The sequence below is a fragment of the Lampetra fluviatilis genome, unplaced genomic scaffold (assembly GCF_964198595.1).
Source record: "Lampetra fluviatilis unplaced genomic scaffold, kcLamFluv1.1 SCAFFOLD_172, whole genome shotgun sequence".
NCBI lineage: Eukaryota > Metazoa > Chordata > Hyperoartia > Petromyzontiformes > Petromyzontidae > Lampetra > Lampetra fluviatilis.
Genome location: NW_027621140.1, coordinates 37065 through 56149, shown reverse-complemented (window position 1 = coordinate 56149; position 19085 = coordinate 37065). Strand labels below are relative to the sequence as shown.

Below are 19085 nucleotides of genomic sequence, written 5' to 3'. Positions count from 1 at the left end.
AGTGAGTGAGTGGGTGGGTGAGTGAGTGGGTGGGTGAGGGGGTGAGTGGGTGGGTGAGTGGGTGTGTGAGTGAGTGGGTGGGTGAGTGGGTGGGTGAGTGAGTGGGTGGGTGAGTGAGTGGGTGTGTGAGTGAGTGGGTGAGTGAGTGGGTGGGTGAGTGAGTGGGTGGGTGAGTGTATGAGTGGATGGGTGAGTGGGGGGTAGGTGAGTGGGTGAGTGGGTGATTGGGTGAGTGATTGGTGAGTGGTTGGGTGGGTGAGTGAGTGGGTGGGTGAGTGAGTGGGTGAGTGAGTGGGTGGGTGAGTGAGTGGGTGGGTGAGTGGTTGGGTGGGTGAGTGGGTGGGTGAGTGAGTGGGTGAGTGAGTGGGTGAGTGAGTGGGTGGGTGAGTGAGTGGGTGGGTGAGTGTATGAGTGGATGGGTGAGTGGGGGGTAGGTGAGTGGGTGATTGGGTGAGTGATTGGTGAGTGGTTGGGTGGGTGAGTGAGTGGGTGGGTGAGTGGGTGAGTGAGTGGGTGGGTGGGTGGGTGAGGGGGTGGGTGAGGGGGTGAGTGGGTGAGTGGGCGAGTGGATGAGTGGTTGAGTGGGTGGGTGAGTGTATGAGTGGATGGGTGAGTGGGGGGTAGGTGAGTGGGTGATTGGGTGATTGGGTGAGTGATTGGTGAGTGGGTGTGTGAGTGAGTGGGTGGGTGAGTGAGTGGGTGGGTGAGGGGGTGAGTGAGTGAGTGGGTGGGTGAGTAAGTGGGTGAGTGAGTGAGTGGGTAGGTGGGTGAGTGAGTGGGTGAGTGGGTGGGTGGGTGAGTGAGTGGGTGAGTGAGTGAGTGGGTGGGTGAGTGAGTGGGTGGGTGAGTAAGTGGGTGAGTGAGTGAGTGGGTAGGTGGGTGAGTGGGTGAGTGAGTGGGTGAGTGAGTGAGTGGGTGGGTGAGTGAGTGGGTGAGTGGGTGAGTGAGTGGGTGAGTGGGTGGGTGAGTGAGTGGGTGAGTGGGTGGGTGAGTGGGTGGGTGAGTGAGTGGGTGAGTGGGTGGGTTAGTGAGTGGGTGAGTGGGTGGGTGAGTGGGTGAGTGGGTGGGTGAGTGGGTGGGTGAGTGGGTGAGTGAGTGAGTGGGTGAGTGAGTGGTGAGTGAGTGGGTGAGTGGGTGAGTGAGTGGGTGAGTGGGTGAGTGGGTGAGTGAGTGGGTGAGTGAGTGGGTGAGTGAGTGGGTGAGTGGGTGAGTGAGTGGTGGGTGAGTGGGTGAGTGAGTGGGTGAGTGAGTGGGTGAGTGAGTGGGTGAGTGAGTGGGTGAGTGAGTGAGTGGTGGGTGAGTGGGTGAGTGAGTGGGTGAGTGAGTGGTGGGTGAGTGGGTGAGTGAGTGAGTGGTGGGTGAGTGGGTGAGTGAGTGGGTGAGTGAGTGGTGGGTGGGTGAGTGAGTGAGTGGGTGGGTGAGTGAGTGAGTGGGTGAGTGAGTGAGTGGTGGGTGAGTGGGTGAGTGAGTGGGTGAGTGAGTGGGTGAGTGGTGAGACACGACAGAAACTTAACACTGATAATTTTAATCAAATTTTAAACGATACATCAACATCACCAGAAATATCTGAAACATCAGCACCATCAACATCATCATCACCACCACCATCAGTGACATCATCAACATCAGTGACACCACCTCCACCATCAGTGACATCACAATCATCATCATCATCGCCATGCTGACATAAACATCAGCATCACCATCATCATCATCATCGCGACATTATCATTAGCACCATCGCCATAGTAGCATCACCATCTTGACATCATCACTGTAGTGACATCATCACTATCGCCAGTGACATCATCACTGTAGTGACATCATCACTGTAGTGACATCATCACTATCGCCAGTGACATCACCATCGTGACATCATCATCAGTGACATCATCATCATCGCCAGTGACATCATCATCAGTGACATCACCAATATTAGTGACATCACCATCACAGTGACATCATCATCACCAGTGACATCACCATCGCCAGTGACATCATCATCAGTGACATCACCAATATTAGTGACATCACCATCACAGTGACATCATCATCATCATCAGTGACATCACCACCATCAGTGACATCATCACCACCATCGCCAGTGACATCATCATCAGTGACATCACCAATATTAGTGACATCACCATCACAGTGACATCACCATCATCATCAGTGACATCACCATCACAGTGACATCATCATCATCATCATCATCATCAGTGACATCACCACCATCAGTGACATCATCAGTGACATCACCATCACAGTGACATCATCATCATCATCATCAGTGACATCACCACCATCAGTGACATCATTAGTGACATCACCATCACAGTGACATCATCATCACCAGTGACATCATCATCATCGCCAGTGACATCACCATCGTGACATCATCATCAGTGACATCACCATCATCAGCATCGCTACCATTACCACTACAATCATCATCAGCATCAACAACATCAGCACCACCACCACCATCAGCACCACCACCATCAGCACCAGCAATACCACCAACATCAGCACCACCACCATCACCACCATCAGCACCACCACCAGCACCACCATCACCACCACCACCTCCACCACCATCATCACCATCAGCACCACCACCATCAACACCATTAGCACCACCAACAACATCAGCACTACCACTACAATCATCATCAGTATCAACATCATCAGCAACATCAACATCAGCACTACCACTACAATCAGCATCATCATCATCATCAGCAACATCATTTAAAACAAAATATCACACATTTGTGTCTGTGTGTGTGTCTGTGTGTGTCTGTGTCTGTCAGTGTGTCTGTGTCTGTCAGTGTGTCTGTCTGTGTGTGTGTCTGTGTGTGTGTCAGTGTGTCTGTGTGTGTCACTGTGTGTGTGTCTGTGTGTCACTGTGTGTGTGTGTCACTGTGTGTGTGTGTGTCACTGTGTGTGTGTCTGTGTGTGTGTGTCACTGGAGACTGGAGCGTGCCACTAAGAGGTGGGGCCTTACCATCAGCCCCACCAAAACTAAGCACCTGCCTGGGTATTTTGTACCATCGGACACTCCACCCCCACAACTCCCAATCGGTGATGGGGCAGTTGTGGAGAGAGTGGAGAGTTTCCCATACCTGGGCAGTGTGCTCATGACTGGCTCCGGTTTATCAGCAGAGGTCTCACTCCGAATCAGTCGAGCGGCAATATCTTTTCATCGGTTGCGTAACGCTGTGTGGAAGCTACCTGGTCTGTCGCTCCGCACGAAGCTTCAGGTCTTCTCGGCCACGGTCATTCCCTCCCTTCTCTACGCTTGCGAAACGTGGACCCCCCTAGTGGAGCATCTTCGCCGGTTGGAAACATTTAGGCTGGCCTGCCTACGATCCATCCTGGGTTTAACCAGGCTGGATTGTGTGAGGAGCTCACAAGTCCTTGAAAGATCTGGGCAAAGTCCCATCAGTGAGCTCCTCCGGCAGGCAAGGCTGCGTTGGCTGGGTCATGTAGCCCGCATGCCCAGCCACCGCATGCCTAAACAGCTTTTGTTCGGCCGGATCGAGGGGGCTAAACGGGCGCGGCACGGGCTAGAGAAGAGATGGAGTGATGTGGTACAGGAGGACGTGGAGCTGAGTGGACTTGCCGATGACTGGTACCAGTGGTGTCAAGATCGGCCTCAGTGGAGGAGGCTCGTGAAGGACGCTACTGGGCAGTTGGAGGCAGTCGCCCTCCAACAACAACGGAGGGCGGAGGAGCGACGCTCACAACAACGAGCGGAGCGCTGGGTGGCTAAAGCACAGCAAGTTGGCACAGTAGGGGGCACAGGTGGTGCATCAGCCACTCGTCTCGGTCATCTCGGTCAGTCGACCCGTGGCACCTGGGTCTGCCCCGTGACCTCCTGCCAGCGGGCGTTCGACACTTCACGTGGCCTCAGGGTGCACATGGCCTGGCACAAGCGTCGTGGTGACGTCACCGCCACTTAGTGGCGAATGGCGGTTGTTGTTGTTGTTGTTGTGTGTCACTGTGTGTGTGTGTGTGTGTCTGTGTGTGTGTGTCACTGTGTGTGTGTCACTGTGTGTGTGTCTGTGTGTGTGTGTCACTGTGTGTGTGTGTGTGTGTCTGTGTGTGTGTGTCACTGTGTGTGTGTGTGTCTGTGTGTGTGTGTCACTGTGTGTGTGTGTGTGTGTCACTGTGTGTGTGTGTGTGTGTCACTGTGTGTGTGTGTGTGTCTGTGTGTGTGTCACTGTGTGTGTGTCTGTGTGTGTGTGTCACTGTGTGTGTCTGTGTGTGTCTGTGTGTGTGTGTCACACGTCACGTCAGGTGTCGTGTGATGGCTCTCATGGCATAGAGGAGCTCTGCTTGCATGCGAGCTTCCATGAGCAGCAGCGTCACGTGCACCTACACACACAGTGACACACACACAGTGACACACACAGTGACACACACACAGTGACACACACACAGTGACACACACAGTGACACACACACACACACACAGTGACACACAGTGTGACACAGAGTGGCACACACACACTGACACACACACACAGCCACACACACACACACAGTGACACACACACAGTGACACACACACACAGACACACACACACAGACACACACACAGTGACACACACACAGTGACACACACACAGTGACACACACACAGTGACACACACACAGTGACACACATACACAGACACACACACACACACAGTGACACACACACACAGTGACACACAGTGACACTACACTACACACTATACACTACACTACCCACTACACTACACTATACACTAATATACACTACACTACCCACTACACTATACACTACACTACACACTATACACTAATATACACTACACTACCCACTACACTATACACTACACTACACACTATACACTAATATACACTACACTACCCACTACACTACACACTATACACTAATATACACTACACTACCCACTACACTATACACTACTATACACTACACTACACACTACACTATACACTACTATACACTACACTATACACTACACACTACACTACACTATACACTACACTACACACTACACTACACTACACACTACACTACACTACACACTACACTACACTACACACTACCCACTACACTATACTATACACTACACTATACACTACACTAAACACTACACTATACACTACACTACACACTACACTACACTACACACTACACTATACACTACACTACACACTATACACTAATATACACTACACTACACACTACACTACACTACACACTACACTATACACTACACTACACACTACACTATACACTACACTACACACTATACACTAATATACACTACACTACCCACTACACTATACACTACTATACACTACACTACACACTACACTATACACTACTATACACTACACTATACACTACACACTACACTACACTATACACTACACTACACACTACACTACACTACACACTACACTACACTACACACTACACTACACTACACACTACCCACTACACTATACTATACACTACACTATACACTACACTAAACACTACACTATACACTACACTACACACTACACTACACTACACACTACACTATACACTACACTACACACTATACACTAATATACACTACACTACACACTACACTACACTACACACTACACTATACACTACACTACACACTATACACTAATATACACTACACTACACACTACCCACTACACTACACTACACACTACACTACACTACACACTACACTATACACTACACTATACACTACACTATACACTACACTATACACTACACACTACACTATACACTACACTACACACTACACTATACACTACACACTACACTATACACTACACTACACACTACACTACACTATACACTACACTATACACTACACTATACACTACACACTACACTATACACTACACTACACACTACACTATACACTACACACTACACTATACACTACACTACACACTACACTACACTACACACTACACTATACACTACACTATACACTACACACTACACTATACACTACACTATACACTACACTATACACTACACACTACACACTACACTACACTATACACTACACTACACACTACACTACACTATACACTACACTATACACTACACACTACACTACACTATACACTACACTACACACTACACTACACACTACACTATACACTACACACTACACTACACACTACACTACACTATACACTACACACTACACTATACACTACACTACACACTACACTACACACTACACTATACACTATACACTACACACTACACACTACACTACACACTACACTATACACTACACTATACACTATACACTACACTATACACTACACTACACACTACACTACACACTACACACTACACTATACACTATACACTACACTACACACTACACTATACACTACACTACACACTACACTACACACTACACTACACACTACACTACACTACACACTACACTACACACTACACTACACACTACACACTACACTACACTATACACTACACTACACACTACACTACACTATACACTACACTACACACTACACTACACTACACACTACACTACACACTACACTACACTACACACTACACTACACTACACACTACACACTACACTACACTATACACTACACTATACACTACACTATACACTACACTCTACACTACACTCTACACTACACTACACACTACACTACACACTACACTACACACTACACTACACACTACACACTACACACTACACTACACACTACACTACACACTACACTATACACTACACTATACACTACACTACACTATACACTACACTACACACTACACTACACTATACACTACACTACCCACTACACTACACACTACACTACACACTACACTATACACTACACTACACACTACACTATACACTACACTACACACTACACTACACACTACACTACACTACACACTACACTACACACTACACTACCCACTACACTACACACTACACTACCCACTACACTACACACTACACACTACACTACACACTACACTACCCACTACACTACACACTACACACTACACTACACTACACACTACACTACACTACACACTACACTACACTACACACTACACTACCCACTACACTACACACTACACTACCCACTACACTACACACTACACTACACACTACACTACACACTACACTACCCACTACACTACCCACTACACTACACACTACACTACACTACCCACTACACTACACACTACACTACACACCACTACACACTACACTATACACTACACTACACTATACACTACACTACACACTACACTACACACTACACTACACACCACTACACACTACACTACACACTACACTACACTATACACTACACTACCCACTACACTACACACTACACTACACTACCCACTACACTACACACTACACTACACTACCCTACACACTACACTACACACTACACTACACTACACACTACACTACACACTACACTACACACTACACTACACACTACACTACACACTACACTACACACTACACTACACACTACACTACCACTACACTACCCACTACACTACCCACTACACTACACACTACACTACACACTACACTATACACTATACACTACACACTACACACTACACTACACACTACACTACCCACTACACTACACACTACACTACACACTACACACTACACTACACACTACACTACACACTACACTACACTACCCACTACACTACACACTACACTACACTACCCACTACACTACACACTACACACTACACTACACTACACACTACACTACACACTACACTACACACTACACTATACACTACACTATACACTACACTACACTATACACTACACTACACACTACACTACACTATACACTACACTACCCACTACACTACACACTACACTACACACTACACTATACACTACACTACACACTACACTATACACTACACTACACACTACACTACACACTACACTACACTACACACTACACTACACACTACACTACCCACTACACTACACACTACACTACCCACTACACTACACACTACACACTACACTACACACTACACTACCCACTACACTACACACTACACACTACACTACACTACTACACTACACTACACACTACACTACACTACACACTACACTACCCACTACACTACACACTACACTACCCACTACACTACACACTACACTACACACTACACTACACACTACACTACCCACTACACTACCCACTACACTACACACTACACTACACTACCCACTACACTACACACTACACTACACACTACACTACACTACACACTACACTACACACTACACTACACACTACACTACACTATACACTACACTACCCACTACACTACACACTACACTACACTACCCACTACACTACACACTACACTACACTACCCACTACACTACACACTACACACTACACTACACACTACACTACACTACACACTACACTACACACTACACTACACACTACACTACACTACACACTACACTACCCACTACACTACCCACTACACTACACACTACACTACACACTACACTATACACTATACACTACACACTACACTACACACTACACTATACACTACACTACCCACTACACTACACACTACACTACACACTACACACTACACTACACACTACACTACACACTACACTACACTACACACTACACTACACACTACACTCTACACTACACTACCCACTACACTACACACTACACTACACACTACACTACACACTACACTACACTACACACTACACTACACACTACACTACACACTACACTACACACTACACACTACACTACACTACACACTACACTACACACTACACTACACACTACACTACACTACACACTACACTACACACTACACTACACACTACACTACACTACCCACTACACTATACACTACACTATACACTACACTATACACTACACTACACTACACACTACACTATACACTACACACTACACTACACACTACACTACACTACCCACTACACTATACACTACACTATACACTACACTATACACTACCCACTACACTACACACTACACAACTCCTCACCTTCTCCGAGGGCAGGAACTGTGGCCAGAACCCCGAGTGGAGCTGCGGGGTGATGCGCTCCGGGAAGCAGACGGACGTCTTGATGAAGTCACGGACACGGTCGTCCAACAGCTGGTCAACTTCGCCGTAGTCGTAGTCGTCATAGCTGCAGACACACACACACAGACACACACAGTGAGACACACACAGTGAGACACACACAGTGAGACACACACAGTGACACACACACACAGTGAGACACACACACACACACAGTGAGACACACAGACACACACACACACATAGTCGTAGTCGTCATAGCTGCAGACACACACACACACACACAGACACACACAGAGACACACACACACAGTGAGACACACAGACACACACACAGAGACACACACAGACACACACAGAGACACACACACACAGTGAGACACACACACACACAGTGAGACACACAGACACACACACAGAGACACACACAGACACACACATAGTCGTAGTCGTCATAGCTGCAGACACACACACACACAGAGACACACACAGAGACACAAAGTGAGACACACAGTGAGAGACACACAGTGACACACACAGTGAGACACACAGTGAGACACACACACACAGTGAGACACACACACACACAGTGAGACACACAGACACACACACACACATAGTCGTAGTCGTCATAGCTGCAGACACACACACACAGAGACACACACAGAGACACACACAGTGAGACACACAGTGAGACACACACACACAGTGAGACACACACACAGTGAGACACACAGACACACACACACAGAGACACAGTGAGACACACAGTGAGACACACACACAACAACAACAACAACCGCCATTCGCCACTAAGTGGTGGTGACGTCACCACGACGCTTGTGCCAGGCCACACAGACACAGTGAGACACACACAGTGAGACACACAGTGAGACACACACACACAGTGAGACACACACACAGTGAGACACACAGACACACACACACAGAGACACAGTGAGACACACAGTGAGACACACACACAACAACAACAACAACCGCCATTCGCCACTAAGTGGTGGTGACGTCACCACGACGCTTGTGCCAGGCCACACAGACACAGTGAGACACACACAGTGAGACACACAGTGAGACACACACACACACACACAGTGAGACACACACAGTGAGACACACACAGTGAGACACACAGTGAGACACACACACACACACACACACAGTGAGACACACACAGTGAGACACACACAGTGAGACACACACAGTGAGACACACACAGTGAGACACAGTGAGACACACACAGTGAGACACACACACACAGTGAGACACACACACACACACAGTGAGACACAGACACAGTGAGACACACACAGTGAGACACACAGTGAGACACACACAGTGAGACACAGTGAGACACACACAGTGAGACACACACAGTGAGACACACACACACACACAGTGAGACACAGACACAGTGAGACACACACAGTGAGACACACAGTGAGACACACACAGTGAGACACAGTGAGACACACACAGTGAGACACACACAGTGAGACACACACAGTGAGACACAGTGAGACACACACAGTGAGACACACACAGTGAGACACACACACACACACACACAGTGAGACACACACAGTGAGACACACACAGTGAGACACACACAGTGAGACACACACACACACACACACAGTGAGACACACACAGTGAGACACACACAGTGAGACACACAGTGAGACACACACACACACACACAGTGAGACACACACAGTGAGACACACACAGTGAGACACACACAGTGAGACACACACAGTGAGACACAGTGAGACACACACAGTGAGACACACACAGTGAGACACACACACACACACAGTGAGACACAGACACAGTGAGACACACACAGTGAGACACACAGTGAGACACACACAGTGAGACACAGTGAGACACACACAGTGAGACACACACAGTGAGACACACACACACACACAGTGAGACACAGACACAGTGAGACACACACAGTGAGACACACAGTGAGACACACACAGTGAGACACAGTGAGACACACACAGTGAGACACACACAGTGAGACACACACAGTGAGACACAGTGAGACACACACAGTGAGACACACACAGTGAGACACACACACACACACACACAGTGAGACACACACAGTGAGACACACACAGTGAGACACACACAGTGAGACACACACACACACACAGTGAGACACAGACACAGTGAGACACACACACACACAGTGAGACACACACAGTGAGACACACACAGTGAGACACACACACACACAGTGAGACACACACAGTGAGACACAGACACAGTGAGACACACACACACACACAGTGAGACACAGACACAGTGAGACACACACACACACACAGTGAGACACAGACACAGTGAGACACACACACACACAGTGAGACAGACACAGTGAGACACAGACACAGTGAGACACACACACACAGTGAGACACACACAGTGAGACACAGACACAGTGAGACACACACAGTGAGACACACACAGTGAGACACACACACACACACACACAGTGAGACAGACACAGTGAGACACACACAGTGAGACACACACACAGTGAGACACACACACACACACACACAGTGAGACACACACAGTGAGACACACACACACACACACACAGTGAGACACACAGTGAGACACACACAGTGAGACACACACAGTGAGACACACACACACACACAGTGAGACACACACAGTGACACACACAGTGAGACACACACAGTGAGACACACACAGTGAGACACACACAGTGAGACACACACACACACACAGTGAGACACAGACACAGTGAGACACACACACACACACACAGTGAGACACACACAGTGAGACACACACAGTGAGACACACACAGTGAGACACACACAGTGAGACACACACAGTGAGACACACACAGTGACACACACAGTGAGACACACACAGTGAGACACACACACACACACAGTGAGACACACACAGTGAGACACACACACACACACACACAGTGAGACACACACAGTGAGACACACACAGTGAGACACACACAGTGAGACACACACAGTGAGACACACACACACACACAGTGAGACACACACACAGAGAGACACAGACACACACACAGTGAGACACAGACACACACACAGTGAGACACAGACACACACACAGTGAGACACAGACACAGTGAGACACACACAGTGAGACACAAACACACACAGTGAGACACAGACACAGTGAGACACAGACACAGTGAGACACACACAGTGAGACACACACACACACAGTGAGACAGACACAGTGAGACACACACAGTGAGACACACACACACACAGTGAGACAGACACAGTGAGACACACACAGTGAGACACACACACACACAGTGAGACAGACACAGTGAGACACAGACACAGTGAGACACACACACACACACACACAGTGAGACACAGACACAGTGAGACACACACAGTGAGACACACACAGTGAGACACACACACACAGTGAGACACACAGTGAGACACACACAGTGAGACACACACAGTGAGACACACACACACACACACACAGTGAGACACACACAGTGAGACACACACAGTGAGACACACACACACACACACAGTGAGACACACACAGTGAGACACACACAGTGAGACACACACACACACACAGTGAGACACAGACACAGTGAGACACACACAGTGAGACACACACAGTGAGACACACACAGTGAGACACACACAGTGAGACACACACAGTGAGACACACACAGTGAGACACACAGTGAGACACACACAGTGAGACACACACAGTGAGACACACAGTGAGACACAGACACACAAACAGTGAGACACACACACACACAGTGAGACACAGACACAGTGAGACACACACAGTGAGACACAGACACAGAGAGACACAGACACACACACAGTGAGACACAGACACACACACAGTGAGACACAGACACAGTGAGACACACACAGTGAGACACACACACACACAGTGAGACACAGACACAGTGAGACACAGACACAGTGAGACACACACACAGTGAGACACACACAGTGAGACACACACACACAGTGAGACAGACACAGTGAGACACACACAGTGAGACACACACACACACACACAGTGAGACACACACAGTGAGACACAGACACACACACAGTGAGACACAGACACAGTGAGACACACACAGTGAGACACACACACACACACAGTGAGACACAGACACAGTGAGACACACACACACACACACAGTGAGACACACACACACACACACACAGTGAGACACACACAGTGAGACACACACAGTGAGACACACACACACACACAGTGAGACACAGACACAGTGAGACACACACACACACACACAGTGAGACACACACAGTGAGACACACACAGTGAGACACACACAGTGAGACACACACAGTGAGACACACAGTGAGACACACACAGTGAGACACACACAGTGAGACACACAGTGAGACACAGACACACAAACAGTGAGACACACACACACACAGTGAGACACAGACACAGTGAGACACACACACACACAGAGAGACACAGACACACACACAGTGAGACACAGACACACACACAGTGAGACACAGACACACACACAGTGAGACACAGACACAGTGAGACACACACAGTGAGACACACACACAGTGAGACACACACAGTGAGACACACACACACACACACACAGTGAGACAGACACAGTGAGACACACACAGTGAGACACACACACACACACACAGTGAGACACACACAGTGAGACACAGACACACACACAGTGAGACACAGACACAGTGAGACACACACAGTGAGACACACACACACACACAGTGAGACACAGACACAGTGAGACACACACACACACACACAGTGAGACACACACACACACACAGTGAGACACAGACACAGTGAGACACACACACACACACACAGTGAGACACACACAGTGAGACACACACAGTGAGACACACACAGTGAGACACACACAGTGAGACACACACAGTGAGACACACACAGTGAGACACACACAGTGAGACACACAGTGAGACACACACAGTGAGACACACACAGTGAGACACACAGTGAGACACAGACACACAAACAGTGAGACACACACACACACAGTGAGACACAGACACAGTGAGACACACACACACACAGAGAGACACAGACACACACACAGTGAGACACAGACACACACACAGTGAGACACAGACACACACACAGTGAGACACAGACACAGTGAGACACACACAGTGAGACACACACACAGTGAGACACACACAGTGAGACACACACACACACACACACAGTGAGACAGACACAGTGAGACACACACAGTGAGACACACACACACACACACAGTGAGACACACACAGTGAGACACAGACACACACACAGTGAGACACAGACACAGTGAGACACACACACACACAGACAGTGAGACACACAGTGAGACACACACAGTGAGACACACACAGTGAGACACACACAGTGAGACACAGACACAGTGAGACACACACACACACACACACAGTGAGACACACACAGTGAGACACACAGTGAGACACACACAGTGAGACACACACAGTGAGACACACAGTGAGACACACACAGTGAGACACACAGTGAGACACACACACACACACAGTGAGACACACAGTGAGACACACACAGTGAGACACACATAGTGAGACACAGACACAGTGAGACACACAGTGAGACACACAAACACAGTGAGACACACACAGTGAGACACAGACACAGTGAGACACACAGTGACACACACAGTGACACACACACACACAGTGAGACACACAGTGAGACACACAGTGAGACACACAGTGAGACACACACACACACACAGTGAGACACACAGTGAGACACACACAGTGAGACACACAGTGAGACACACACAGTGAGACACACACAGTGAGACACACAGTGAGACACACACACACACACAGTGAGACACACATAGTGAGACACAGACACAGTGAGACACACAGTGAGACACACACACACAGTGAGACACACACAGTGAGACACAGACACAGTGAGACACACACACACAGTGACACACACACACACAGTGACACACACACACACAGTGAGACACACAGTGACACACACACACACAGTGAGACACACACACAGTGAGACACACACACACAGTGAGACACACACACAGTGAGACACACAGTGACACACACACACACAGTGAGACACACACACAGTGAGACACACACACACAGTGAGACACACACAGTGAGACACAGACACAGTGAGACACACACACACAGTGAGACACACACAGTGAGACACACAGTGACACACACACACACAGTGAGACACACACACAGTGAGACACACACACACAGTGAGACACAGACACAGTGAGACACACAGTGAGACACACAGTGAGACACACACACAGTGAGACACACACACACAGTGAGACACAGACACAGTGAGACACACAGTGAGACACACAGTGAGACACACACACAGTGAGACACACACACAGTGAGACACACACACAGTGAGACACACACACAGTGAGACACACACACAGTGAGACACACACACAGTGAGACACACAGTGTGACACACACACACAGTGAGACACACACACAGTGACACACACAGTGACACACACAGTGAGACACACACACAGTGAGACACACACACAGTGACACACACACACAGTGAGACACACACACACACAGTGACACACACACAGTGAGACACAGACACAGTGAGACACACAGTGAGACACACACACACAGTGACACACACACAGTGAGACACACAGTGAGACACACACACAGTGAGACACACACACAGTGACACACACAGTGAGACACACAGTGTGACACACACACAGTGAGACACACACACAGTGACACACACACACAGTGAGACACACACACACACAGTGACACACACACAGTGAGACACAGACACAGTGAGACACACAGTGAGACACACAGTGAGACACACACACAGTGAGACACACACACAGTGACACACACACACAGTGAGACACACACACAGTGAGACACACACACAGTGAGACACACAGTGAGACACACACACAGTGAGACACACACACAGTGACACACACACACAGTGAGACACACACACAGTGAGACACACACAGTGACACACACACAGTGAGACACACAGTGAGACACACACACAGTGACACACACAGTGAGACACACAGTGTGACACACACACACAGTGAGACACACACACAGTGACACACACAGTGAGACACACACACAGCGAGACACACACACAGTGACACACACAGTGACACACACACAGTGAGACACACAGTGAGACACACACACACAGTGACACACACACACAGTGACACACACACAGTGAGACACACACACACACACAGTGACACACACACACACACAGTGAGACACACACACACACAGTGACACACACACAGTGAGACACAGACACAGTGAGACACACACACAGTGACACACACACACAGTGAGACACACACACACACAGTGACACACACACAGTGAGACACAGACACAGTGAGACACACAGTGAGACACACAGTGAGACACACACACAGTGAGACACACACACAGTGAGACACACACACAGTGAGACACACACACAGTGAGACACACAGTGAGACACACACACAGTGAGACACACACACAGTGACACACACACACAGTGAGACACACACACAGTGAGACACACACACAGTGACACACACACACAGTGAGACACACACACAGTGAGACACACACACAGTGACACACACACACAGTGAGACACACACACAGTGACACACACACACAGTGAGACACACAGTGTGACACACACACACAGTGACACACACACACACAGTGAGACACACACACACAGTGACACACACACAGTGAGACACACACACAGTGACACACACACACAGTGAGACACACACACAGTGACACACACACAGTGAGACACACAGTGTGACACACACACACAGTGACACACACACACACAGTGAGACACACACACACAGTGACACACACACAGTGAGACACACAGTGTGACACACACACACAGTGAGACACACACACAGTGACACACACACACAGTGAGACACACACACACAGTGACACACACACACAGAGACACACACACAGTGAGACACACAGTGTGACACACACACACAGTGACACACACACAGTGAGACACACAGTGTGACACACACACACAGTGACACACACACAGTGAGACACACAGTGTGACACACACACACAGTGAGACACACACACAGTGACACACACAGTGACACACACACAGTGACACACACACAGTGAGACACACAGTGAGACACACAGTGTGACACACACACAGTGACACACACACAGTGAGACACACAGTGTGACACACACACACAGAGACACACACACAGTGAGACACACAGTGTGACACACACACACAGTGACACACACACAGTGAGACACACACACACAGTGAGACACACACACAGTGACACACACAGTGACACACACACAGTGACACACACACAGTGAGACACACAGTGAGACACACAGTGTGACACACACACACAGTGACACACACACAGTGAGACACACAGTGAGACACACACACACAGTGACACACACACAGTGAGACACACAGTGTGACACACACACACAGTGAGACACACACACAGTGACACACACACACAGTGAGACACACACACACAGTGACACACACACACAGAGACACACACACACAGTGACACACACACACAGTGACACACACACACACAGTGACACACACACACACAGTGAGACACACACACACACACAGTGAGACACACACACAGTGACACACACAGTGAGACACACACAGTGAGACACACACAGTGAGACACACACACAGTGACACACACACACAGTGACACACACACACAGTGACACACACACACAGTGACACACACACACAGTGACACACACACACAGTGACACACACACACAGTGACACACACACACACAGTGACACACACACACACAGTGAGACACACACACAGACACAGTGACACACAGTGAGACACACACACAGTGTGACACACAAATAGTGACACACACACAGTGACACACACATAGTCGTAGTCGTCATAGCTGCAGACACACACACACACAGTGAGACACACACACACACAGTGAGACACACACACACACAGTGACACACACACACACAGTGAGACACACACACACACAGTGACACACAGTGAGACACACACACAGTGTGACACACAAATAGTGACACACACACAGTGACACACACATAGTCGTAGTCGTCATAGCTGCAGACACACACACACACAGTGAGACACACACACACACAGTGAGACACAGACACACACACACAGTGAGACACACACACACACAGTGAGACACAGACACACACAGTGAGACACACAGTGAGACACACACACACACACAGTGAGACACACACACACACAGTGAGACACAGACACACACACACAGTGAGACACACACACACACAGTGAGACACAGACACACACAGTGAGACACACAGTGAGACACACACACACACACAGTGAGACACACACACACACAGTGAGACACAGACACACACACACAGTGAGACACACACACACACAGTGAGACACAGACACACACACACACACACAGAGAGACACAGAAAGTGAGACACACAGACACACACATAGTCGTAGTCGTCATAGCTACAGACACACACACACAGTGAGACACACAGATAGACACACACAGAGAGACACACACAGTGAGACTCAGTGAGACACAGACACAGTGAGACACACACAGTGAGACACACACACATAGTC

General features: G+C 48.6%; 1 protein-coding gene across 1 annotated transcript in view; it reads right to left on the bottom strand.

The window, feature by feature from the left end:
- Positions 1 to 1509: 1509 nt before the first annotated feature.
- LOC144954844 (sestrin-1-like) overlaps positions 1510 to 19085 on the bottom strand; it is a 32350-nt gene continuing 14774 nt past the window's right edge. The window contains exons 9-10 of the mRNA XM_078885244.1: positions 9155 to 9299; positions 1510 to 4383 (exon numbers count right to left, since the gene is read on the bottom strand). Coding sequence (XP_078741370.1) covers positions 4297 to 4383; positions 9155 to 9299 — 232 coding nt within the window. The 3' untranslated portion in view covers positions 1510 to 4296. The remainder of the gene's footprint in view (positions 4384 to 9154; positions 9300 to 19085) is intronic.